This window comes from Anopheles nili, chromosome 2 (genome assembly GCF_943737925.1).
Source record: "Anopheles nili chromosome 2, idAnoNiliSN_F5_01, whole genome shotgun sequence".
NCBI lineage: Eukaryota > Metazoa > Arthropoda > Insecta > Diptera > Culicidae > Anopheles > Anopheles nili.
Window position 1 is genome coordinate 6,701,462 of NC_071291.1, and position 24,805 is coordinate 6,726,266.

At 48.1% G+C, this 24,805-nt stretch overlaps 1 protein-coding gene across 1 annotated transcript; it reads left to right on the forward strand.

Annotated features, from left to right (window-relative positions):
- The first annotated feature begins 419 nt into the window (after positions 1 to 419).
- Positions 420 to 21,500, forward strand: LOC128720962 (thyrotropin-releasing hormone receptor-like). Its single transcript, XM_053814664.1, has 4 exons — positions 420 to 554; positions 630 to 792; positions 11,070 to 11,250; positions 20,363 to 21,500. The coding sequence occupies exons 1-4, from the start codon at positions 468 to 470 to the stop codon at positions 21,498 to 21,500; spliced, it is 1,569 nt and encodes a 522-aa protein (XP_053670639.1). The 5' UTR covers positions 420 to 467.
- Positions 21,501 to 24,805: the final 3,305 nt, after the last annotated feature.

The window sequence follows — 24,805 nt, forward strand, 5'->3', positions numbered from 1 at the left end:
ATGTCCTTGGGCGGGTATGCGGCCGGTACGGCCCGAGCAGCTCCAGCAGCATCATCGACTACCGCCAGCAGCTGAATGCCCGGCGAGACGGCCGCCTCTGCCAGATCCCGAGGCATGTTGCAGGACCTCACGTCGACGGAGGCACGACGACGATCCTGCGGCGGCAGCGGACGGTGGGACGACCGGTGGCCGGGGTGGTAGTGTTGGGGGCACTGTCCCACCTGCTAGCCGTCTCCTTGGCACACTCGACCGAAGCCACCGGGCTCGGTAACGCAAGTAACACCGGTCATGCTAACGCATACGGTGGCCGATTTGGACGGCTGCTTTTGAACGGGACGCGGTCCGTTTTGACAGCTGTCACCGCTGGCCTACCGACGTCGGACGGTGCCGTCGGCGACGGTCTACCCGATGGCACGGTCGAGCTCACCGATGGAACCGCTTCCGCCGGCTTTAACGATTCCAGCGAAATGCCCCAAATTCCGGAGTACATCCGGGCGACGTCGATGGTGTTCTGTATCATTATCATGTGTCTCGGTGTTATCGGCAACATTATGGTAAGTGGGGACACGCGAAGGGCTCCAATGCCTGCTGGCACTAATGCGTCTTTCGTCGCTTTCCAACCTTCCCAGGTCCCAATCGTCATACTCAAGACGAAGGATATGCGCAACTCGACCAACATCTTTCTCACCAACCTAAGCATCGCGGATCTGCTCGTCCTGCTCGTCTGCACACCGACCGTGCTGGTCGAGGTCAACTCACCACCCGAAGTTTGGGTGCTCGGAGAGGAAATGTGTAAGTAGCATCCAGCCTGTGGACACTTCTTACCATCACTTTTAGTCCCACCCCCGCTGGACTAAACCGAGCACTGATTTTCCTTTCCGATAGTGGCGTCGACTGGCGTCCGGCGGGATTGCGTTTTTCGTTATCATTTCCCGCTCGCATTCCCGTTCGTGCTGGGAAATGAATGCACTTTATCGGGTGGCTTTTTACGCTTGCCATGGGTCGTGTGCCAGTTGGATGGGTTTTATATTGTGCGAGCTGCGTCGCACGAGCGCCGACGGATGTGCCATCAATTTATATCGATAGTTTAATGAGTCTGGTTCGAGTGGATCGTGTACTTCATGGAAGGGAAAATATGGCAAAAGAAGATAGCATGGAGATGGCGGTGATTATCTGCAATGGGTATAAAATCACATTCTTTGGTCACAGATGGAACAAATGAAACATGGAACAATGCTTTCGACCATGGGTAGCTAAATTATTTTATTTATTCATACATGTAGCGTATTGTAACATTTTGTGGAATATATTGTTGCGTATTCAAGCACTTTTGGTATTTGCAAATAGATTTTAATGCCAATACTAATTCTGAGATCAACAAATTAATTCTGAAACCCACCAAACACCTTAAAATAATTGAATCCACTTTTTATCCACTCCAGCGGTTACTAGGGGTAACTTCCACAGGGTGACTCTCAAATCCACATTGCAAAAGCCACTTCACGCCAGCGCCTCCTTTGTCAGTAACTGCACCTAAATCGTTGCGCCCCAGCAGGTGGTCCTGGTGCACAGTACGGTCTTGTGTTTTTCGGTTAGTTTCGTTTCGTACGGGACGACCTGTTTTTCGGTGCTGCTGCCTTTGGACCCAATGGAGGCCCATGACGATGTCCGATAGCACCGCAGTACTGCAGCGATTTACATGCCAATGGTACTTTAAAGCAAATGCAGCTCACCACATCGTTGCAGCGGTGCAACAGTTGCTAACAGCCGTTCGCCAAACGCGAACAAAAAAGCTCGTTCCCACCCGCTGGGGTGGTGTTTGTTTTTTTGTAGTTGTTGCTTTTTGCACCCTCTGTTTGTTTCCTGTCGCTTCGTTTGTCAAAATTCAACCCCCCAACATTATTAACATAAAATATGGCCCATTCCGTGGGTCTGTCAGCGATATAGAACTACAGCGGCCACTAAGCGACACTTTTCGGGCTCTCGCGTTCACACGTCGCCGGTTTCGGTTGTGCGATCAAACGTGCAAAGGAAAGCAAAGAAAAAAAAGCACCCGTTTTTGTCTGCTTGTGAGTGACACTCGGCCAGCGATACGTTCGCCGGGGGACTCGTTCCGTGGTCCGTGTACTGCCACCGGATGAAATGAAAAACCGGTGGCTCCGGTTTCGGAAAGGATGTACGTTACGGAAGCGTCTCGAAATCCCCCGGCAAATCTCTCGTTGCCAATCAGCGAGAGTCGAACCAGAAGGGAAAATTCGGCGCACGTCACGAGTTTTGCTTCGGGCGGGACCATCACTACCACCACGGTTGCCTTAATCCCTGGGCTGATGAATATGTATCGAAACCGTGGCCCGCGGGTTTGTTGGGGCCGGTTTTAATTCAATCCAGAAAGCGTTCTCCATGAAGAACCACCCTCTTGGGGAGTCTGTGGGTGGTTTATTTTTCTGGCTCGTCTAGCACCAAGCGCCGTCCCTGATCGGTGATTATTTCCGTCCGCCATCGAAGACAAAGAACGAACGTGCGGCTCACGGAAACCGGTGAAGCCGCAGGCCCAACCTCCGCGGAGACGAAAGCTCCCGAAAAAAAAGCTCCCCAGCTGCGTCTCGGGAGCTAAGCGGGACGAAGCGACGGATTCGAGCGCAAGAAAGCGGTCGGAAGCGAATGGCCAGAAGCAAAGGAGGTGATATCCGCGCGAAGTGCGATAATTTAAATGCAATTTCACCACGGGGTGCTCTCGGGTCGCCGAGGGTGGCTGGCCGCGCCGGAAATTACAATTAATTTTGGATATGCTCTGGTTGCGCCATTTTTCTCTCTTTCTTTCTGCACCTTTACGGCGCTCTTGCGCTTCGTCTTCAACCGCCTTAGGGCTGACCCGTGGCCAGAAGGTTGAAGTTCTCGTGTCCTCTTTGGATGGGGCGCCGCAGTTCAATCGGATTCAGCGCGAGGACGTTCCGTGTAGCCCTTCGGTTGGAAGAGTACAAACACCTGTCTCTGTTCCACTCGCTGCTAGCTCGTGCTTTCGCTGTGGCATTCCCGTGGCATATGCCACCCAACAGCAGCGTGTGTCCTTGCTGGAATGCGAAAGCTGCCCCGCTGTGGAATGTGTTGTGCAGTGCAGGGCCGCGTGCCACGGATTCTGGGTGCGGATTTTCGTGCCATTCCGGTGGCAAACTCGCGTACCTAGGCCATCGACTCGGGCGAGCCAATAAACCGATTACCCGGTGGTGCATAAATCTGCCATCGTGCCTTGCCGACCGTTTTCCCATACCGGCCAAGTTGCAGGAGGCAAAACCGGTGAAGGCAAGAAAAAAAAAAAAAGGTTATGAATATTAGCGTACCGAGCCGAGGGTTTCACGCGAGTCGGAAGTTGGTAGGGAAAACGATGCAGCTGCGGTCCCACGGGCACGCGGAATGCCGTTGCAGTGCCGAGTGGCCCATAAAGTGCACGTCGATGCGGCCGTCAATGGTCGGATTGTGCTCGTAAGATGCTTAATTTAAGTTCCCGGTGGGTTCATTACTCGAGCCTGAGCATCGAATGGTGTCGTTCGAATCGGTGGGAGGCCGTTGCGAGTGGCTTAGAGCTTTCGCGGTCACAACCGACCGCGTAAGGCCAATCAATAACTCAAGCGAGCGTTTTGAGGGGCTCGTTGTCTCTGGCGAGCACTTGGAACTGCCCGAGAACGGTTGCAATTTTGGTACACTTGTTGAAGATCGAGCTTATTTTTATGGAGCTCGTTGTGGACGCTTTACGGCTTAAGCTCGAACATTTGCGTTCGTTATTTGCGACTCAATGAGATTACCGATCGTGATCTTGTACTAGCGAGTTGTTTATCCTTGTTTACGGGCTTTGGTCATTGAGCTTAAACTGGAAGCACCTGAACAATTGGGACATTTACCCGAATAGTTGGCAAGCGTTCTCGTTTAATAATTCGAATTCTGCAGGTACGTTTCATCCACCGGAAATGACTCGATTTGCTCGTTTCGCAAAAGCATTTGCTGGATAAGCCAATTCGCTTGTTAGAACCCTATCACATTCTCCTGTGTGCAGCTTTACGGCGCAAATCCAGCAACCTTTGTTTGTGACCGTAAATGCATTGTGCACACAGTGGCTTTGTGGGAGAAACTGCCAAAAGCATATTGTATGAAGGCTGATGTGCTTGCCGTCTCGGGAACGCTAGAACGTGTCATCTTTCTGGTCCACCCGCATGGTATCGTTTTCTTCGGCTTGGTTGGTGGTTGGTTCAGCAGAAAAAAGGATGTTCTCCTGTTCTCCATTATTGACGGTCAGGAAGGACAGCTCTTGCCGCGTGTGGTAAAATGCAGGTTGCTCGGTTGCGGTTTCGCTGCCACAGTACGTAAGTGGATTTTCATTCACCTCCTTCGCCAATGCGACAGGACTCGGGTCGACTTAAGGGCATCGCCTCTCGCGGAGCCTTGAAGGCTCCGGCATTCGATACGATCAGAAGCTCATTTGTGGGGAAAACCCGCATTGGCGAACTGGCAACGAGGGGTGGATGAAAGTGCATCGATTTATGCGTTCGTTCCCGCCTCGGGTGCATTTGCTTTGGCAGCGTGTCGTGTAAGCTGACCGTCGGTTGTCCAAGAAGTTTCCCAACCGGGCAGAGGATTAGATTTCCTACTGCACTCCTTGAGTACCTTTACAGAGAGAGAGAGAGAGAGAGAGTGAGAAAAGGAATGTCCACCCAAGGTCCTTTGTATTTTGCGGATAAGTGTGGGTGTGTGTTGTGAAGGATCGGAACAAAATCTAGGTCATCATCAAGATCGCTGCGTTTCTTTCCACCACTCCGGAGATCCTTCGGCGTACTACAGATTCTCCTCGTGAGAAAGATAGAGCGTGCAGTGGAAAACCACCGGAGTGCTATCTCAGCTGTGCTATTGTGCGTCCCGCATGGCTACAGCTATCCATTTGATGTGGGCCGACCATCTCCGCCAAGCGAGTCGAGAGCCATTAAATCGACTAGCCTACGATGGGACAATGCGACCGGATGTGGATATCAGCTGCCCACTAGCTCCAGCCAAATGGTGCACGGAAATGGAACCGCAAAAAAAAAAATAGAAAACATTTACTCCATCGTGGCCCAGGGGTTTTATCGAGCTCCATAAATCATCATTAGCCGGCATGGGTCGGCAAACTACCGAGATTGCGCGCAACGCACCGATTTCCGGTCACTTGCTGCCGGAATTTTACTTTTGCGTGAAGTAATTTAGCGAAAAATAAATCAATTTCGCGTTATTAGTCCGCTGGCAGTTTTAATGGAACCGCTGGCCCTCGACAAATGGGTCACATTGGAACGCGATCTGGTGTGACGAAAGCTTTCGCTCCTGCCGACCGATTGTATGGCAGGAAAGTTCGATAGGTGAGGGAAAACGCTTCCGAGATGATTTCGGGTGGTATAGTTTTCCATTGTTGCTGGCCCGATCGATGTGGACGGGTTTCTTTGGCACAATGTCATGCTGGCAGTTGGAGGAAGCAAAAAAAAAAAACTAAACGATTGTGGAGAAAACAAATATAGAGCAGTAACGTGGATGTGAACGTGCTTCATCGAAAAAGCATCATAGCCCACGGGCTGCTTCGATGGTCGCTCTGGCAACGAAGGCGTGCTGGAAAAGTTGTACCACACCGAGGAAAGAAACGGACCGACGATAATAATTCATTGCACTGCCGGTTGTTCCCTGAAAGTCACCTTCCAGGTGTTGGCGTTGGTGTAGATAATGCATGCCAGCAGACCCGCAACATCCTTACGTGATGTCAAGGTTGTCATCGGCACGACCTCGGGCTGGTTCCCAATTTACTTCAACTTCATTGGGCGCTCGACCCACCGCACCGGGTTGTATCCTGCTGAATGATGCACGAAGCACTCGAGGCACTGTGAAAGAAAGGCACCGTGCAAAGTGAAGCACAAATATACCTCGCCCTGGGGGTCTCTGTAACCAAATCGGATCGGTATCGGTTCCGTTGCTTATCGACCGCAATCAAATGAAGTTCCCGTACAGTGTGCAGCGCAGTTCTGCAGTAGATGCATCGCGAATGCAAGTGCCTTGCAGCAGAAGATCTTGCACATTCCTTATCTTACGGGTTGTGGTAGAGAGCGTGCGGAAAAGAGTAGAATTCATTAAGCTTTGAACTTTGGTCGACTTCGAAACCCCCCGCTGGATCGAGTGCCGCCAAAGGTGTGGAAGTGTGAACGTTTTTCGCAAACGTGTGGTGACCTGGGCGATGGTTTCCTGCGATGCCAACCGACGATGAGCAGTGCAAACGAAAAAGAGGAGTAAAAAAACCCTCCCAAAAAGCACACCGTAAAGTGAGGAGGTGAATGAGGCAAAAATGAAGGAGAAGAAGAAAAAAAACCTAACCACACTTTCAGCACATTCCACTGCGGGAGATTCATTCGGATGCAGCGCCGGTGCCGCAAATGACGAAACTTTGACGGTGAATAAAATGCACTTTTGCCAAAGGCTACCACCAGCTGAGGGTTGGAAGCCAGAAGAAGGGTTGTACCCCACCGAGTGCAAATTGTTCACCTCCCACCCTTATTCATGAGGAATCGACCACGAGCCCGTGCCGTGTTTGCTGGCGGCCCCATTAGAGTGTGGCGTGGCTCTGTCCGGTGGCTTCTGAGATTTGCGAATTGACGGAGGTGTAAAAAAAAAGGAATGACGTCCAACTCCGGCTTCCAGAGGCAATATATAGTAATTAGCGCCCCCGCAGAAACCGTCAAAAAGTGAATCAGAAGCAGTCCGACGACCCGCGCGGACGCGGAGTTCGATTTACGAACTGTGAAATGCGTCCGTCGGTCCTCCTCGGGCAGGGATCAAGGCCAGACGTGGCCTCCTTTTTTTGCGATTGATGCCGATGGGCCAGACGGCAGCCTACACCTCAATTATTCACCACAGGCCGTCGTGCAAGGCGCCGTTAGTGACGCGCGATTGAAAGATGATCGTCACCGGATCGATTAAGAGCAGAAGTTGTAAGAGACGATCTCCCAAAAATTAAAAAAAAAAACGATGCAATCCTTTTTTAGGTGTCGTAAAAGTGCAGATCTGGCCGCATAAATTACGTCGTCTCGGATGTTTCTTGGTGCAAGGCTCTCGTGGGGGGAAACGCTTTTCCGTATGCGAACACCGTAATGCGGGCGCGAACGCGTGTTTCATGCACGGCACCAGAGCCATACTAATGAACCGACCCAGAACAAAAAAGAGGGAAAAAAACGGATATGTTTTCGGGCGAAGTAACAAGATTAATGTCCCTACGCTTACTCACTTGGTGGTTTATTGTGATGTGGCAGTGAAATTGCACCCATTGCAAATCGTGCACCAGGAGAGCGATTCCTCGTGCCTTTATTGAACATTCGTTGGAAACAAGTGGCATTGATCTCGTGTGGATGTGAGGATGTGTGTGTGCGATCAAAACGATCGTACGGTTGGCATAAAAGAATACTCAATTACCATTAACAGGGATGCTATTCGAACTCACCCTTAAAAAATTCCTGTCTTCTTTGCGCGTGTTTACCTTTCGCTTTAAAATCCTCATTTGTAGCTGGTTAGCAACCGGCTTGCAATGACTTCCCTCTCCAAGCCCGACCGATCAGTAAATCATGCAATGTTAATTAAGTAATTAAGTAAATAACCCAACCGCACACGCCAAACGGTTGGATGCAATCGGCAAATCGACAGCGTCGTTTCTGCCGTTTTGTTCTTCAACGGGCACGCTTTTTTTTTGCTTCTGTGCCACCTCAATTTGCGGCGTGCTGCGAGCGCCTTCACATAAATATTTTGATCTCCACACTGACGGTAGGCGTTGCAGGCAGCCTGGGAATGGGCGATCGCTCGTCTTGCTTCGTGCATCAAAGCGAACGGATGCAACCGGCAGCACGGTTCGTTGGTGGATCAAGTTTCGCCACCGTCGAGAGCACGCATCCTTCGTGCCGCGTGTGCTCGATTACGGCCTCCGTTGGAAGCCGGTGTCTGTCGCTTGTCAAACGCTGCATAACTTCAATCGCCCATCGGATGGCTTGCAGGTTGCCTTGAGAAGCGGGCGTTCTTCCACACCACGTTCGGTTGTTACCGTCGTCGTTGGTTTATTTTGTCCGGGTGCCAACGGAACCGGAGACGGAGTTATTCCTACGTCGTTTGCCGACATCCGCGCGGGCGTGTTTAAGTTGGAAGTTGCGTTCCTTTTTTTTCGGGTCATGCATAAACAGCGAGATTCACTAATCAAAGCAACCAACCCGGAGTGACGTCTAACGCCTGCTTTGGTGGGTGGGCTATCGAAGCGTCAGCTGTGACAAAGTGCCCGCGTTGGCTACACCTGAGCATTCTCGTGCATTTCGCGATTGAACGGTTCCCGCGACCGTGTGCCGGTTGACGCGGAATTATTTTTATCGTTTTTCGAAGCACAACAATGAGAAAACAATAAATAACTAGCGTCGCTTCGCTGGCACCGGAACCTGTTTGTGGGGTGGTCGGGTTTGTCTGGGAGTCTACTGCAAAAAAAGGAAAAGAATAGGCATAAATAAATAAATAAAACGGTGTCATTGGGGCGTGCAAATTGATAAAATTTTATCATCACATGCTCACACACCTACGCCCTGGTGGGCTGAATCATGCTGCTAGCGCAAGCAGGCCGGCGGCTGGGTGAGTAATTTATTGTTGTTCAATATGCTCTCTGCGAGGGCCGCGAGGAAACGAACGCCAGAAGCGACCTGCGCTAGATACGCTTTATTTGAATAATTAAACGCCAGCGCTGTAGCAATCGCCATTTAATGTGGGAACGGAAGCATTATTATTAAAATAATGGGATATGGGGAATGGATATGGGGAATGGATATGGGGAAAAGGTATGTCTTGCTGAACGCCATTGATTGTTTGTCCACCTTGTCGCGAAACAAGTTTCTAATCGAGCCCGAATTAAAACATAATGTACTTATTGCTACCGTGCATTTATCGCAATACAAATGACAGCCCATCCAACCCGTTTCTTTTCGAAAGGAGCCCACCGGGAGGGAAAATGATGTATTTTCGCTTGCCTCAAGTCAGAAAACGGTACGGTTCAACTTCTGAGCGGTGTGGAGGTGATGATAATTAGTGACGAATCTAATTAAAACCCAGTGAACCGGAGCCGAACCGATGAGTTTCTTCGGGGAATCGTCGAAAGTAATTTCTTCCCGAACCGGGTGAAAAATGCAACTCGATTTTTATTTTCTCTCGCGTTCCTTGTTTTTGCAACGCAGGGCTATACACTTTTGCAACCGTTCACGAAACTTTTGATGGGACAACTTCTTCGTCAGGAGCCGCACGGTTGTCCAGGAGCTTAACTCTCTATTGTATAGCTGTTATTTCACCTGACCATCGCCGGAAAAGGTGGATTGGTGCAATTTCTGTGTCGCTAACGAGCCAGCGAGGGGTTCGCGGCTTAATGCGATCGCTTATGAGTTCGATAAAACATAACTCCTCTTCGTGAGATACTGCCGAACGCTGCACGGTTGCTGATGGGGCGATAAACTTGGATTTTATATCCCGCGCTACGGTCACGGCAATTGATTAGAAGAAGCTATGTGAAAGATAGCAGCGTGAGGTGGAATAATCTAGCGAGAGAGAAGTAACGTAATAAATAAGCACTTCAGAAATTGAGGCGAGGCGAAGACTGTAAACTTTCGTCGATTGTCTTGCTACAGATCTTCACTTCGGAACACTGCACTAATTATGTCTTGACGAGAATAATTACGCATTGAAAGACGTTTAATCTGTTGAGGCAGTTCTTGTTTTAAAAGTGAAGCCTTTCAGTTTCCTTTTTATTCATTGTTTGTTTGCGATTTTATTTATTTGAAATATTTGCAGCCCTCTTTCCACTTAAAAAAATGTAAAAGAACCAAATAATAGCTACTACAATAGCGAATTATAATTAATACAATAATAATTAATTTTTGAAGAATCAAAAGTCATTAACATTATGCTGGAACACCGGTGTCTATTCGTACACCTTCGAATGAATTACGCTGGGATTAGCTGATGAAGAGTGAATCTTGTTGCTCACGAACTGATGCGTCACGCGGTTTGGGTGCGTTTATTTCATTTTCGTTCGATTCATTCACTCGCGTGTGCGCAGTTCACAAAATGAACGAAATCGTCTTCAAGTAACAGGAGCGCAGCGGATTCTGATTTATCCCAGCACCATAACTGCAGTTATTTCAAATTGCGCGGGACAAAATGAACATCAATGGTTCACCGAAACGTGGTGTTTTGTATTCATTAGCAGTGAACGGTCAAGCATGTCATTTTCATGTGCTATAGCACTCACTGCCTTAGCTTTGAACAAAATTCAAAGATTTTAAACATCACTTTATCGTAAGACGTATATCACAATCCAATCGACCAGAAACGTTAATAAAGCCCTTTGCCTTTTCAATCCTCGATTTGTGGTTCGACTTCGCAACCGTTTCAGCTTAACTTTCCAACCACAGCTGCAAAGATTAGGTTTCACGATACTCGGCTGCTAATGAAGAGTTTTTGTGAACTACGCGTGCTGCGGAAAATGGACCACAACAGAAAAATGATACACTCCGAAAGATCTTCCTTGAGTTGCGATTGTTGTTGCCGTTGACGCCACGCCATAATGTCGTCAAATCCGGCCGGGCTTCCCGCGATCCACACCGATGCTTAACCGAGTCAAGAGGGTAAAGATTAGATTTACTTTACCGCTTCATTAGCCGATTTTCCGCTCTATCGGTTTGCCGTCACCGGAAATGGGGTCGGGAAAATTCATGCTCAATATGAGAGCTAATGTTTGCCTGTCTCGTAGAACTACGTGCGCGCGACCGATGGGAGGCGATAAAAAGCGCCCGTTCGTTGGGTGTAATTTTCGGCTAGACACCCAGTTCCGGCCCGCCTAAGTGATCTGGCGCTGTTTGCAGGGGTTGCGGTTTCATTCCTGCGGTGTTTGCGTGCGATTCAATTAGCTTGTTCTGGTTGTTTGTCCTTTTTTCTTCTTCCGCTGCTCCTGTTTTGATAGCTTTTTACTACTGTTTTTTTTTCTTTCTCTCACCCTCTAGGCAAGGCGGTTCCGTTCGTGGAGCTAACGGTGGCACACGCAAGCGTCCTCACGATACTGGCCATATCCTTCGAGCGCTACTACGCCATCTGCGAACCGCTCAAGGCGGGCTACGTGTGCACGAAGACGCGCGCCCTGCTCATTTGCCTCGCGGCCTGGACCGTCGCGGCCATCCTAACGAGGTAAGGCTTAACCGCTGGCTTAGCAGCCTCTTAGCAGCCACCATCACCATTATCGTCATCACCCCACAGCACCGAGACTAGCAATCATCCCATCCATCACCGGGAGAGTGGTTTCACACCGTGTTTGTTCGTGTGTCTAACATAACCGTCTGCTTTGCCCGTTGCATGTCGCTTTCCCGGAACCAGTAATCAAGGACCGTTTGCATGCTTTTGGTTCTCTCGTTGGATGTGTGTGTGTGTGTGTGACGGTTTGTCATGTCTTGTGTTTATTTATTTCGTGTGTCCTACGTGCCATTTTTCGCTTGAGGATGTCCGCGCGTACACCCGTTCTCGATACAAGTGTCCCTGCGATCAGATCGATCATGTCCGGATGTCGGTCGCTCGGTACCGAGGCGGACAGTGGCACTTAATCGAGCAAACGAGTTAACTTTCGCAACCACTTCCCCGCTATCGGTTCATCTCACTGACGACGTCTCGTTACGCGGATCGATTGATTGATTGCGGCGCGGCGGGAAAGGATGTATCGTGTTTTCCCAGCCTTTCCAGCGGCTCCTTGCCGGGTTCAGACTTGCCGACGTTCTCCTGACGTCCGTGGTCGAGCTCGAGAGTAATTGCATCCGAGAATCCGATACGGTTGCGGAAAGGCACTAGGTACCGGGCTGGGCAGAAGGATTATCGAGAATCGTAAAAATGGAGTTCGGAGTGCCTTCCGTCGATGGTTCTATCGAAGGGCCATCCGTTGGGAAACTTTATGAGCGCCATCCATAAGCGTGGGAGGGAAAGATAATCAAATGGAAGCGTGTTGTTGCGCTTTGTATCCGCTCGAGCAGATGATCGAGAAATGATGGTTTAATTTTAAATTTCATTTCCATGATGGCTTCGTTGGCGAGCGGTCGCCGGCTTTGCAATGATCGAATGAACGCACTTCGAAATAACCAATATGCTTTTTTATTGCGCTTTAACATAACTCTGTGTGTTGTTTATTAAACGCTGTCGTTTATATTATGCCGTTTTATTAGATGCTTAGGAGGGCTTTAAGAAGCAGATGATATCGATAATAATTACATACAATTGAATTAGAATGTTAAAATACAGAGATTCATTTAGCTCGGGAACTGGTTAGTCCTCCTTTGACATTCAAGCTCGATCATAGATTCTATGCTTCTGTAGGTTATAAAAAATGCATGTGCAACAAATACAACTCAATAAAGCGCTCGAATACCATCCCAATCCAAAGCCGAATCGGTATGAGCGAAACGGAAAAACGGGTTCGCTCGCTATATGGTTGTGCTTTATTTGATTTCATTTTTGTGTGCTGTGCGGGATGAACATTTCGCGGTTGATGGCCATTTCAGTGGTTGATGGTCCGTTTGACGTTCGAAGGGTGGCTACCGCGAGCGGTTCATATTTGCTGGGAATCAAAACGCCGTGATATCGATATATTTATATACATCCCGTTTCGACGACGTCGCCATAGCCCGGTGGGGGTGATCCTTGCCACGGTGAACATAATAGCCCTTTTCATAAAAGGAATCACTTTTTAGCGCCACTATTCAACCATTTCGCAGGGAGCTAGCCACCAGCGTTTGGTCAGCGATGCCCGATGCCGTGGGGAAAATGAGGAAAGTTTCAACGGTTACATTTTCGCCCGCCATTTTTCCGGGGACCGGCGCGCAGGCTGCCAAAGAGAAGACGGCAACGCAAGCGTCCATTTGTGAAGACGCGACGAATATTAATGCAATAGCTTGCGTTCCTTTTGCTACCCAATGTACCATGAAGCTAAGCTAGCCAGTCGGTGCCGTTGGTGCCGGCTGTCGCTGGTTGTCGCTGGATTTCGAGGTCTTGTCGGTACAAACGCTTCTTTCTTGCCGCGTCGAGCAAGCATTCCTTCGGTTTGGTGGGGTTTATTTTTCACGACCGCTGCGTGTATGGGTAGTAGTATCCGGAAAAGCTCTCGTCCGTTCTGTGACCGGCCAGATAAATCATTGACAGTGCCGCTGACGAGGTCGCGTGAAATATTCGCAAGCAAAAAGCCCCAACCATGTACTAACACTTCCGGCTGTGGTAGCTGAAAACAGAACACAGAAAACAGCGACGCAAATGCTACAATTCCGACTCGCGGAAGAGATTAAAGGCAAAACTTCTAACAGTACCGGTAGGAGCTACATAAACACGCGCACCCTACGCCTCCTTGCTGGTCGGTGGCATAAGAAGCAAGACGAAATGTATCCGTTAAAAGGATAACATGCTTCGTGACGCGCTCGCTCGCTCGCGAAAGGGCTCGGATGTATTTGCTTTATTATTTGGCGTGCTGCTTAAATAGAGCTGCTTTACGCTGATCACGTCGTTTGTGAGATGGTGGGAGTCACCCAACAAAGGGAGTTCTACCTAAGGGCTGGAAAACCGGAAGCGGCAGATGTGGCGTGCGAATTTTTCAACGCTGGTTCTTTCGTTTTTGTTTCTATTTTCTCATCCGTAAAGAGAACGCCCTAATAGCGCGAGGAAGAGCAAAGCGAAGAACATTCAACATTGTCGAAATGACTGCTTTAATCTTACGCTCTGTCCTAGCTTTGCTGGTTTGCTTGCATTCTTTTGTTACTCGCACCCAACCAAGAACTGAGTCAAGTATCGAAAAAGTTGAGCGAAACGTTCGTTTGGTTTAAGCGTGAAACGTGTTTGTGTTTAAACCATAGTTGACAGTACTCAAACTGTTCCAAAACCGGGAAGAAAAGTACAGTGTGCAGCAGGTTGAAGACCAAAAAGAGCATCGGTTTCTGCTTTGTTGCATTGCACTGAATATAATTGCTCAAAACGCAATTTCAATTTCAATTAAAAATTCTCACCAAAAACACATCATAAAACCCAACCCTTTCTTAGGACAGGAAGCGGTAATTACTTTTGCTGCTCGTTTTACGAATCCCGTTCATTCCGGGTTTGTTTGGTTGGCGCTTTAAAAATGAACACTCCTAATTGCGTTCTTTCTCGCCGCGGTAAAGCTGACTTACATTGGTCGAGTTTAATTGATCAATTTCAGCTGAACTTTTCGCCCACGAATGCAGGGAAGCAAGTTTTCCATCTTTCATTAAATAAACGCTCGACCGATCGTGCTCGGAATGTTCACATTGCGGGGCTGCGTTTCGTCCGCCAGCGAGAAGAAAAGAAAGAGAAATTAAGACCAGCGTACATCTTGAAGCCACCGAAGTAGCCCTGTCGCCCTGTCAAGGCGGTGAAAGGTTGTTTGAAAGTGTTTTTATTTCACCCTGCAAGCCATCCTTTTGTCGTTGCGCCGTGGCCGGACAGCAATGGTGCGGGGGTTTCGCTTGCCCTTTGCGACATTTGTTTGTCCTTTTTATGCTTTACGGGTCACTATGACTCCTTCCGCACCGCTTGCGCATCCGTCGTTTGGCGTGCGAGAATTGTGATTTAGCACCACCCGGGTTGAAGAGGCGCCCTTGTCGAATGAAGGGGCGTTCATTTTATTCATTAGCCGCCTTCTGTTTCGCCATCGAAGAATGACGCTTTTTTGTTGGTTTACCCGACTTCTCGCGATGCTGGCCCGGGGGGGGTCCACGTCAAATAACTCATCGTTTGCTCCACACGATGTTCTCTTAACCACGGTCAACATCGGGTCGACGCTGGTCGATCGTGGATGAAAAATGACAGCACCCATCGTGGTGGGGATGCCCGATGCATAAAAGATCACCGCGAACGGATTACCGAATTCGACGACGTGGGATTAAGACCGGTTATCGCGGCTTATAACCACACGCGGGTTTTTGGGAATCGACCCGCGAACGGTCCGATACGATGCAATTAAAGTGAAATGATGGGGCGAAAGCAAACGGAATCGTTAATCGGACAAATGATGATGTCGGAATGATGTGGGAACAGCATCGGACGGCATCCACATAAATCCCCCACATCTCTAGCTCGAAACTCTAGCTCTACCTCGAGAGATGAAGGCATAAATCGTGCCAATAGAAAACCACGGGACGATCCGGTCGGATCGGTGTAACGAATGCGAGCAAAATTTATGGCAACTGGCCGTAATAAGTGGATGAGCCTGATAAACATTACGACATCGTATTCATTCGTGCACAGGCGGCGGTCCCATTTTATGCTCATCGAAGCAACTTCAAGTTGGCAAGCTAGGCTAGACAGAGGCTCGTCGTGGCTGCGGTCGTGTGGACTTTGCGTCCGTTCCCTGTCGGATATGCATGGTGTACGCGCATAGTATGGCCGTCCCGATGTCCTGACAGCCATAATTCATCGCACATCTCGTTTCGCTTGCTCTGTTGGCCCATATCGCGCTTGTTACTGTTTCCTGCTACGCTTATTTCGGTATCGTCGATCGTCCGAGGCAAACCGGTTTCAAGCACGTGCATCTCAAGCGTCCCTCTTCCATATTCCGTCGTTCGTCGAGTAGATCAATTTGGATTGGTTCGGAAGCTCATTTTCAACGTCCTTAAAAAGGATTGATTGTGATGAATGGGCCGCTTGTTTTTCGTTTGTGGGCTCTGCGGTCCGACAATGTATTCGCGTGAACGGGACTGAAACCGCGGCCGGCTGGTCGCGAAGGATACGCATGTGTTCGAGTGGACATAAATAACGGTCAACAGCGGTTACGTGGGAAGCCCTACACTTAGACAGTTATCGTGGGCTACAGAGCGTGGGCGAACGTGCGTTAATTAGAACGCCTGTCAGCTAACGCCGTTCAAGACACCACGGCCTCTTAAGCTCGTACGACTGGCAGCTTTGTTCGTATGTAACGTAAATATCTGTCTGTTTGTGTGCGTGATTCGCGAGGCATCGTAATTGTTGCGTGGATCGCTGACCCGGAAACGGCGCTGTCCTTTTAAGAGATGGTTTCCTTTTTTTCCCCTTTTGGTATCGTTTACGATTCGTCGTATGGTTGCCTAGCATTAGGCGTTTTTCTTGCGCTCCTCGTTTACGTTTGGTATGTTTTTCCTCAAACGGCTGGCCACCAACCGAAATGAGGTTAAACAATCGTCAGATAATACGCCCATCGCTCGTCCACACTCCGTTACGCGTGTGAAAAGCCACCCCAGAGCGACATGGACCCGTTAGAGAATGAGTTCAGTATGGAAGGGAATTCGCCTAAATTTAGATAACTTGTTCGTCCGTCGCGAGTTGCTTGGAAAAGTTACCCTTTTTTTGGTGGCTCCCGTAGCCATTCCATCCGTTTGTCTCTTCAAGATACGTTCCGATGAACTTGTTAGAGCTTTCAGCTTTTCCTACCCTTCGTGTAGGTGCAAGTTTTTAGTCTGCCATTTGTGTATCGTCGATGGTCCTTGCCAACTCACCCACTAGCAAAAGAGAGGTCCCAACAATGGATGGAAAATCAACATTGAAAGGAAATAAAAATGGGCCGACAATATCCCCTCTGTGCGCTCTTCTCGCTCCACCCGTTGTCTGGTGACCTCCGCAGGGTCAGTTTCATTTTTTGTGTGCGTGTGGGTGCTTGTGTGTGTGTGTGTTTTTATTCGGTCAATCGTGTAACACGTAGATGGATGTACAAATGGATTGGAAAATTGAGCAAACTCTCGTCCTGACGACTGGAAGCGTCCCGTTGGCGAGACTCACACCATCGGCAGGTTTTGCTTAACGGCCTACAGCTTGCGGAGATTGAGACCGATGGATCGGTGAAACGAGAATAATTTGGTTTCGGGCATCAAATTTCAAGAGGCGTTGATTGACGTCGTCCTGCAGTAACCGACTGCGGGTGAGAAAAGGAACGGAACGTGCCCTAAATCGTATGCTTACGCACCGAAGCGTCGTGATTGTTTGCCCTCGATCGGCAATCGCGGCAGGGTATCGGGTGGTGTGGACTTTGTTGTGCAGACACGTCAAGGCATCAGATTTGTCGGTTTATGCGTACGCTTCACGGCCTACGCCAAGATGCTTTTCCGGTTCACCGGCCACGGTGGTTGGGTGGGTCGGGAAGCGATGCCCTATCAGTCCGGCAGTGTAGAATTCGATTAAGAGACCATCCGACCGCCTGGATCAGATGACACCCCGAGAACGCACGGTTGGCCGAAAGTGGCACAACTGCGGTATCCTTTTTTGAACCATTACTACCTCTGTACTTCTGGAGGAAAATCTCCAAGTCAGTGTTGGATTGTTGGATAATAATTCAATTCTTAGATCAAGCATTCACGATCACGATCTACAAGATCATGTTTTTTTTTCAAGTAGTCCGTTTGTTTTTTGACCAACCACACTTTCCAACGCGGTTCGCTGTGTGAACGTGAAGATGATACCCTGGTTGCGCTATCTCTTAACCGAACGACCCGGAAACTGAAAGCAGATGATGATCCCCAGAAAGGGCCTATTTTTATTTCCTCCTGGCCTCATCGCGCACCAATCCCACACCCAAAGTGCGTCCTCGCACGTCGCAATCTGGGCACACATCTCACCCCATAAAGCCCATCATTTAGAGGATTTCACTGGAAGCGAACTCGATCGGATGGAAAGTCCGGAAAGCGGATCCCGCGAAGCAGACTATCGGGTTCACGTTTTGCAGCACTGTGCATGGAGTGGTGTTTGTGTGCCCCCCCACTGGGGAGGCGTATGTGTACAGGAAATTTACGGCTCGAGAAGTAAAGAGAGGACGTTGTTTGGCGTTTGTTGATTGAATTCATGGTTTCTTCTCCGGGAAGGTTTTATTTCCTTTCAGTTAGATGGAACCCTCCGTAGGGATGGAGCAGGGATCGGGGGGCGAGTGCCCATTGCTTGCTTATGGCGTTTTGGCCTTTTTGCTTGTCCTGCCGGCACTGATTCGGTATTTTATTTTGGCAAACACGCACGACACGAGCATTTGCTCAAGTGGTTGTCGCGCCGCCTCGGAATGTCACGGATCTTTACGCCGGTTTAGCTGAGACTAAGGGTGGAGCTGGACCAGCAGAAAGATGGCGGTGGTTTGGATGATTGCATAGATTTGCTCAAGAGGTTCATTCACCCGACACCAAAGGGCAGCAGCGGCAACACCACCACAACAGCTGATTTTAGGGGGATTAAAGTGAAGCAGCGAAAGGTACAAGAACGAGGCAGCAGGAGCACGTTGAAGAGCAAAATAACGGATAACGGGAACGAAACGTAATGCCGAGGGTTTGATCGAATCCGCTCGGAAAACACAAGCATCCTTAAAAGTGGGAATGGAATTTCGATTTTGCTCTGATTCATTGTAGTGAGTGGAAATTGATAGCCACGATAGGGTCGAGGAGATGAAGGAGAGAGCGAAAAAGGCGTTGATAATAAAAAACAAACATCGAGGCACGGGCCAACCGATACGTCGTCGTTTTATCGCGGGTGGCATTTCAGAGTTGATTTATTGGGAATTTGTCGTTGAATAAATCATTAGTGTTTGTTTGGAAATGTACTGTTTCCACAACGAATGTTCCAACCGTATTGTGGTAATTAAATCATAGGTTAAAACAACTGTACCAAAAGATTGTTTTGTTGCAATGGATATCGAGCAGGTGTAAAATACAATAATTTGAAGTGAAGCACCATGCGCCTCCATTTCATTGTATGCGATTGTACTTTAGCTTGATGGAAATGTTTGTTTCGTTGGCCTACTTAGATGTCTGCTTTTCTTGATATTTTTAGTAATGCTATACAGTTGCACAACATTATCAATAGTCAATAAAATAGGTAAAGGAAACAAAAATTGATCATAATTAATGTTCAACATCCCTTAATAATAACCATTAACCTAGTATGCTGCTTTTGTAAGATTCTACAATTTATTTCTATTTAACACAAATTAAATATTACAAACTATTAGAGCAAAAAGACCAGGCACTTCGAAAACCTCCTGTAGGAAGGAAACGTATATTTATGGTATAGGCTTGCTTTCTTCATGAAAATGAAAGTGATTTGTTTGGCGAAAACCCTACTAACGGTGTGTCGAACAATAAAACTACGCTTAAAATAAATATGGAACCTTTGATGGTCTTACTAATATCTTAGGGACTGTAAAATTGATTGGGCTCTAAACTAATACCGGACGTGCATAGGAGCAACAGCCGTAAGCAGTTCCTGTGGGAATAATTTGTGCGGTTCTAAATTGTTTAAAAAAATCGCGATGTCGAATGAAAATAACACGCATTTGTTAACGATCACGGTTTATTGTGAATTTTTTACGTATTTCCCTGAACAAAAGATTTGTTTTACTGACACGGCTATCAGTCTTTTGTTCGCAAATAATAGCAATCCATTGTGAAACTGAAGGTAGCAAACGAGTGGTATTCGAAATCGCTCGACGAAGGAATGTGGTCATTAAAATACCCAATACTTTCGGAAATATAATTCCGGCCCACTCCCACGGCTCTCTATTTATTTTTTCTGCACGATGAAATTAGTTTTACACCCGTCCGTAACCAAATCGGGTCGACAAACAAGCGAAAGAATGCAATGGAGAGGATGCCATAATTTGAATGTTAATCAAATAAATACACGTCGGCTTTGTCTGACAAGACCGGAACTACCATTCGTGGCTTGAATCGGGTGATACAATCCGTAGACCGGTCCTTGGAACAAGCGTGACGCGAATTCCTTTTCGGTTGCTATTTATCTTTGTTGATGGGTCACTAAAATATTCACATAAAAAATTGAAACATTTCAATTTTGTCAGTCGCGTGCAACAACAAAAAACTCCAGGCGCTTTGCTAATATGGATGTGATGAATAATTGCAGCTCTCTTATTAATGTAAAAAAAAACACATTCCGTCATGGGAATTAAGAACACACTCTCGGACGCGAAATGATGATTACCCATCGTTGAATATTTGTCTTGGCGCTCCATGACATCATGGAACAATGATTTATCATTCCGTACTTTTGGGGAAGCTACATGACAAAGAAATAACATTTTATGGAAAGAATTTTGCCGAATAACAATTTGAGATAACGCTACCAAACCAAAAAAAGTACTGTAAACGCAAAATTTTCGGCTGCTCCTATGCACGTTCGCTTTGCTCTACCTTCGGGATTTTGGCCGGTGTGTGTGTGTGTGTGTGCGTGATTTTGTATGCTTATGATGTGCTCCATCGGTTCGATCAACTCCGTTTAACGTGGCGGCCTTCTGCAGCCCGATCCTGTTCTTTGCCGAGTACAGTGTGCAGCCGTACCTAGATGGCAGCCGGGCAGCGATGTGCCTGACGAAGGCCTCAAATGGTTGGACGTTCACCTTCTTCCTGATGACGATCTCGCTGTTCTTCGTACTGCCGTTGGCCATCCTGATCGTGCTGTACGCAATCATCGCCCGCAATCTCATCGCCAGTGACCGGTCGCGGTTGAAGATCCGATTGAGCAAACCTGAGCTGAGTCACAAAGCCCGCAAGCAGGTCGTACTGATGCTCGGTGCGGTTGTGCTCGCCTTCTTCACCTGTCTGCTGCCATTCCGGGTACTTACACTTTGGATCATCATCGTGCCGGAGGAAACGTTCCAGCAGTTGGCGCCCGAGCGATATTACAACCTGCTCTACTTCAGTCGCATCATGCTCTACCTCAACTCAGCCGTCAACCCGATCCTGTACAACCTGATGTCGTCAAAGTTCCGCAAGGGTTTTCTACGGCTGTGCAGCTGTTCGCACTGGGCCAGTAGCTATCGAGGCGGTCGCAAGGGTCGTAACCGATCGGCCACCTTCACTACAACGACCAACACCACAACCACCACGAGCTCGACATTTGCAGGACACCATTCGCTGGGGCCAACCGGAGGACTCGAGTCGGATGTCAACGGATTTGGGACAGATAGGAAAGCAGGCCCACAAAAGCTTACCCTTTCGTTGGACGATTTGCGTGTGTTACGGACTCCAGTTGCGAATGGACATCCAAGCTCACCGTCGTCCTTTTACCGTATCAACCTAGTGCGACAGTACTCGAGCCCTCTGCTGGTGTTCACAGACCCCGGGCCAGTACGACCACCAACCGGCAATCGAAGCGCTCTCAAACGGGCTCAGTTCGGAGTGACCTTCGACGAGCCCACGACTCTACTGACATCGGCTGAAGCGGAACAACTGCTTCTTCGAATCGAGCCTCACTCAAGCCCAGGTCCTAAGATGGCACCACGTGGTGTAGGGCTGCGTAAACCGCTCCGATTCAGATTGCCTCGATTTGGACCACGCCGATCGGTGGTCAATGGTGGTGGACGCAGAGCCACCATGAAGCAGCTGTCACTGGACGAAACTTTGCTAGCGGCGGCCATTGCCGGGCGAAAAGTTTGACATTTCTAAGGCCCGTGCAGCCGTCTCGTGTGCTGGTCGTAGCGGCACGTTCATCCGGAGCACACTAGACGGCCTGCTGTGCCGCTCTTGCGGTCGGTGGCGGCGTTTCTAATTGAGTTTCGCTGTTTCGCAACCGGAACAACCGGTCCGTCCCGGGTGGTCCCCAGGACTCGGTGTCGGTCGGCTTGGTCGGTTTGAAGGTCGAGCAAGGGCACACCGTGGGGATGGGGGACACGCGAGTTGCATTCCTTCCGGTCGCATGCGTCGGTCGTTGACCTTCCGGTGGGAAGCTTTAAAAGCGTTGGAGAAAAAAAAGAGGCAACCGAATCCCTAAGCCGACTGACCATCGTAACAGCGATGGAGTTGGTGGGTGGAAAACCATGCGAAAGGATCGCAGGATTCTGTGTACTGTGGGAAAGCGGCCAAACGCCGGCTCATATAATCGTCACCCGGTAATAAGCTGTACCATTATCGTTGCACCACGTTGTTTTCGGGATCACTTTGGCCCCCGCTCCGCATCCGATAGCCGTCGTGCCGCTCGCGTGGGAGAAGGTCGAAGGCCGAAGGGTTCCTGTTGCCGAACCGTGAACGATGTGGACCCTTACCAAAAACCAAAAAACAAGCAAAAAACTAAAACCTAAAGACACTCAATCGTGCGCGCAATGTTGCGAACGAAAAGCGTGGAACCAACCGCCAAATGGCCATCCGTGAATGGTCGATTGCATTTACTTTAACCATTCGAAGTCCTAGTCCCTGCGCAAAGCTACAACCTAGAGCGAGAGCAAGAGAGGCATACGTAACGATATTAATAATATTTCCGGCCGGCTGTAGCATGCGTTTCTTTGTGTTCTATTGTTGTTTGTTTCCATTTCAGCGCGATTCGTGATGCTGGAAATGTGTCTGCTCCGTTTAGTATTTATGATGTAGAATTAACAGCATGGTTGGTAGTAGATGAGTGCAAGAAAAGTAAAAATATTGTTTTTTTTTTCGTCTGCATATGTTACGTTTTAACATAGATACATTTAGTTTTATGTTTATCGACGCATCATCTTTTCATGCGTGTACGAAGAATACCCGTTAAGTGGGCAATATTAATCGAATCTGTAAATTCCTCACAATAAAGATCACTTATCGAAAGTTCGGCAGCGAACGGAATGACATTTAAATTATTGCCACACGTCAGGCTTCGGAGACTTTAGGAACGAAAAATGTCCTGTGAAGCACGGAAAGCGTGCTGAAAATTTGATCGAGCGGCAAACGATCGATGGGTAAACTGGCAAACATTTAAATTATCACTCGAGATAGGTTGACGCCGCACCGAAACGAGGTTGATGTTTACATTTCCTATTTCAGTGATTGATTAGTTTCGCTAACTTTACGCTGAGATTCTGTGCTTCCTTCAAGCTTCCTTAGGGTGCCTGCGGGTAAATGCGCGTCTCGTCAGCATAAAGACAGTATTTTGTGAATTATTTTCGAGATTTCTTTCACTTGAACTCACGGTACTCTTTACCCTGTGGCAGTTTCCCTGAGTTCGTGGGAAGGCGAACTCGATGATATCATTAGCTGCCCGGGCAGGATTTAAATTTATGGCTCTAGTTTTTTTTTCAAACATAGATGATCCGTTTATCGCCACCAGCCCGTGGACTGATGGGCAAACAAAATCGCAGAGAGATAAATGGTGAATGCCAGATTGTTTTGACTTGTTCAAATTTCTGCAGTAACGTTTTGCGTTTCATCAACGCCGAGTTTGAAGATAAACAAACATAAACTACGGTTTATTTGTTAACTCTTTCTCGTTTTCTGTAATTCGCTCCCACAAGCTCGTTAATCGCCTTGTGTGGCGCTTTGATTGGCAAACATTAAACAATGTTGTTAACATGTTTAATGTCCCTAACAAGCGTGCGAATTATGACATAATTCAACAGCCGCTCATGCGTTTTGTCATGCTTCTCCCGACCTAAGTCGGTCATTTGCGAAATGGACTTGAACTACTTTTGGGCCCGCACATTTGTCTCACTTGCTAAAAGGACGGCAATATTTCAACACCTCTGTTGGGCCATATTTTTCGGTTGGTCCATAAATAAAACGATTTACACACATTCACACCCTTCGGAGGGTTCGTTGCCCGAGGAGGAGTAGCCCATCAAGTGAAGTCCACGCCTCGTAGGCTAAAGTTGAGGAAAAAATGTTATCTACGCCCGAACGTTTCATCCGTTACGAGGGCCACAATCTCTGTTGTTGACAGCTTTGGTCAAGCCGCCGAGGCTCATCTTTGTTTTTGGCTGAAGGTTCAGTTTTAGAGACAGCTTATCACTGATGCGACGTCGAATTCGTCGCATCGCTTTGTGCCAGATCGGTTGGGCGTGTTTTGACGGCGAATAATTTTTTGCCCTACGTGGCTATTTCATAAGGGTTTTTTGCAGTATGGAAGCTGAAAGATATTCCCATATAACCGAGAAATAAGTAAAAATAGCCCCCATTGAGTTACAGCAACTGATTTGCATTCCGATAAAGATTATCAAAATATAATTGTAAAATGAATTTCCTTTAAGTCCCTTAATAGCACAAAAAATTACCGTCACATCGTAAACATCGTCTGCGTTAGAATTTTGCTCTTGGCTTTGATAGATCAACTATTCATAGCACACAGGTCCACTTTTCACCGCATATACGAACACGCTTTCCACTATCACTTCATTTTACACAATCAGTAGTTTACTCGTTTTGTCTTAAATGTGTCTTCAACCCAACTGACGTTTGGTTTGGTTGGATCTGTACAAAAAACCACGAGTAGTAACCATCCGTGAGAGTAGTGCATCAAAGCATGCGATGGACAATAATTTGAATAGGTATATGTTTTTCGGATGCACTGTTCAAGACAAAAATCCTCGTTGGACGGCTTGGTAAGTTATTGGAGTTATTGGCGAAATGGGTAAGATATTTACATCATCGCTGTTAACACGCACGTTTATTTTAGTTAGATTATTGTGCTGTTTCTTATAGTGTCCCCGTGATATTCTGCATCAATCGTTCGTTCCCGTTTTAGTTGTTCGATAAAATGTTCATTCCACCACACAAATGCAATTCGCACACATTCTAAACAGTATTGTCTTGCTATCACTGTGCACGGATTAATCAACACTTCGCGACCAGCTCGAAAGTTTCCCATAAAGCATGCGGTAAGTATGAACGTGTGAGGAACATCCAAGGCGGGTCACCCATTGACGTGCCGCCTGCATGATGTGTCACATTCTTCTCGAAGCAATTTGTTCCGCAACGATTAACTGCAGACGTGGCGTTGAGCA

Coding starts and splice junctions, on each gene's coding strand:
- LOC128720962 (XM_053814664.1), top strand. CDS start 468: ATGCCCCAAATTCCGGAGTACATCCGGGCGACGTCGATGGTGTTCTGT. Junction 555..629: donor GTGTTATCGGCAACATTATG/GTAAGTGGGGAC, acceptor CAACCTTCCCAG/GTCCCAATCGTCATACTCAA. Junction 793..11,069: donor GGTGCTCGGAGAGGAAATGT/GTAAGTAGCATC, acceptor CTCACCCTCTAG/GCAAGGCGGTTCCGTTCGTG.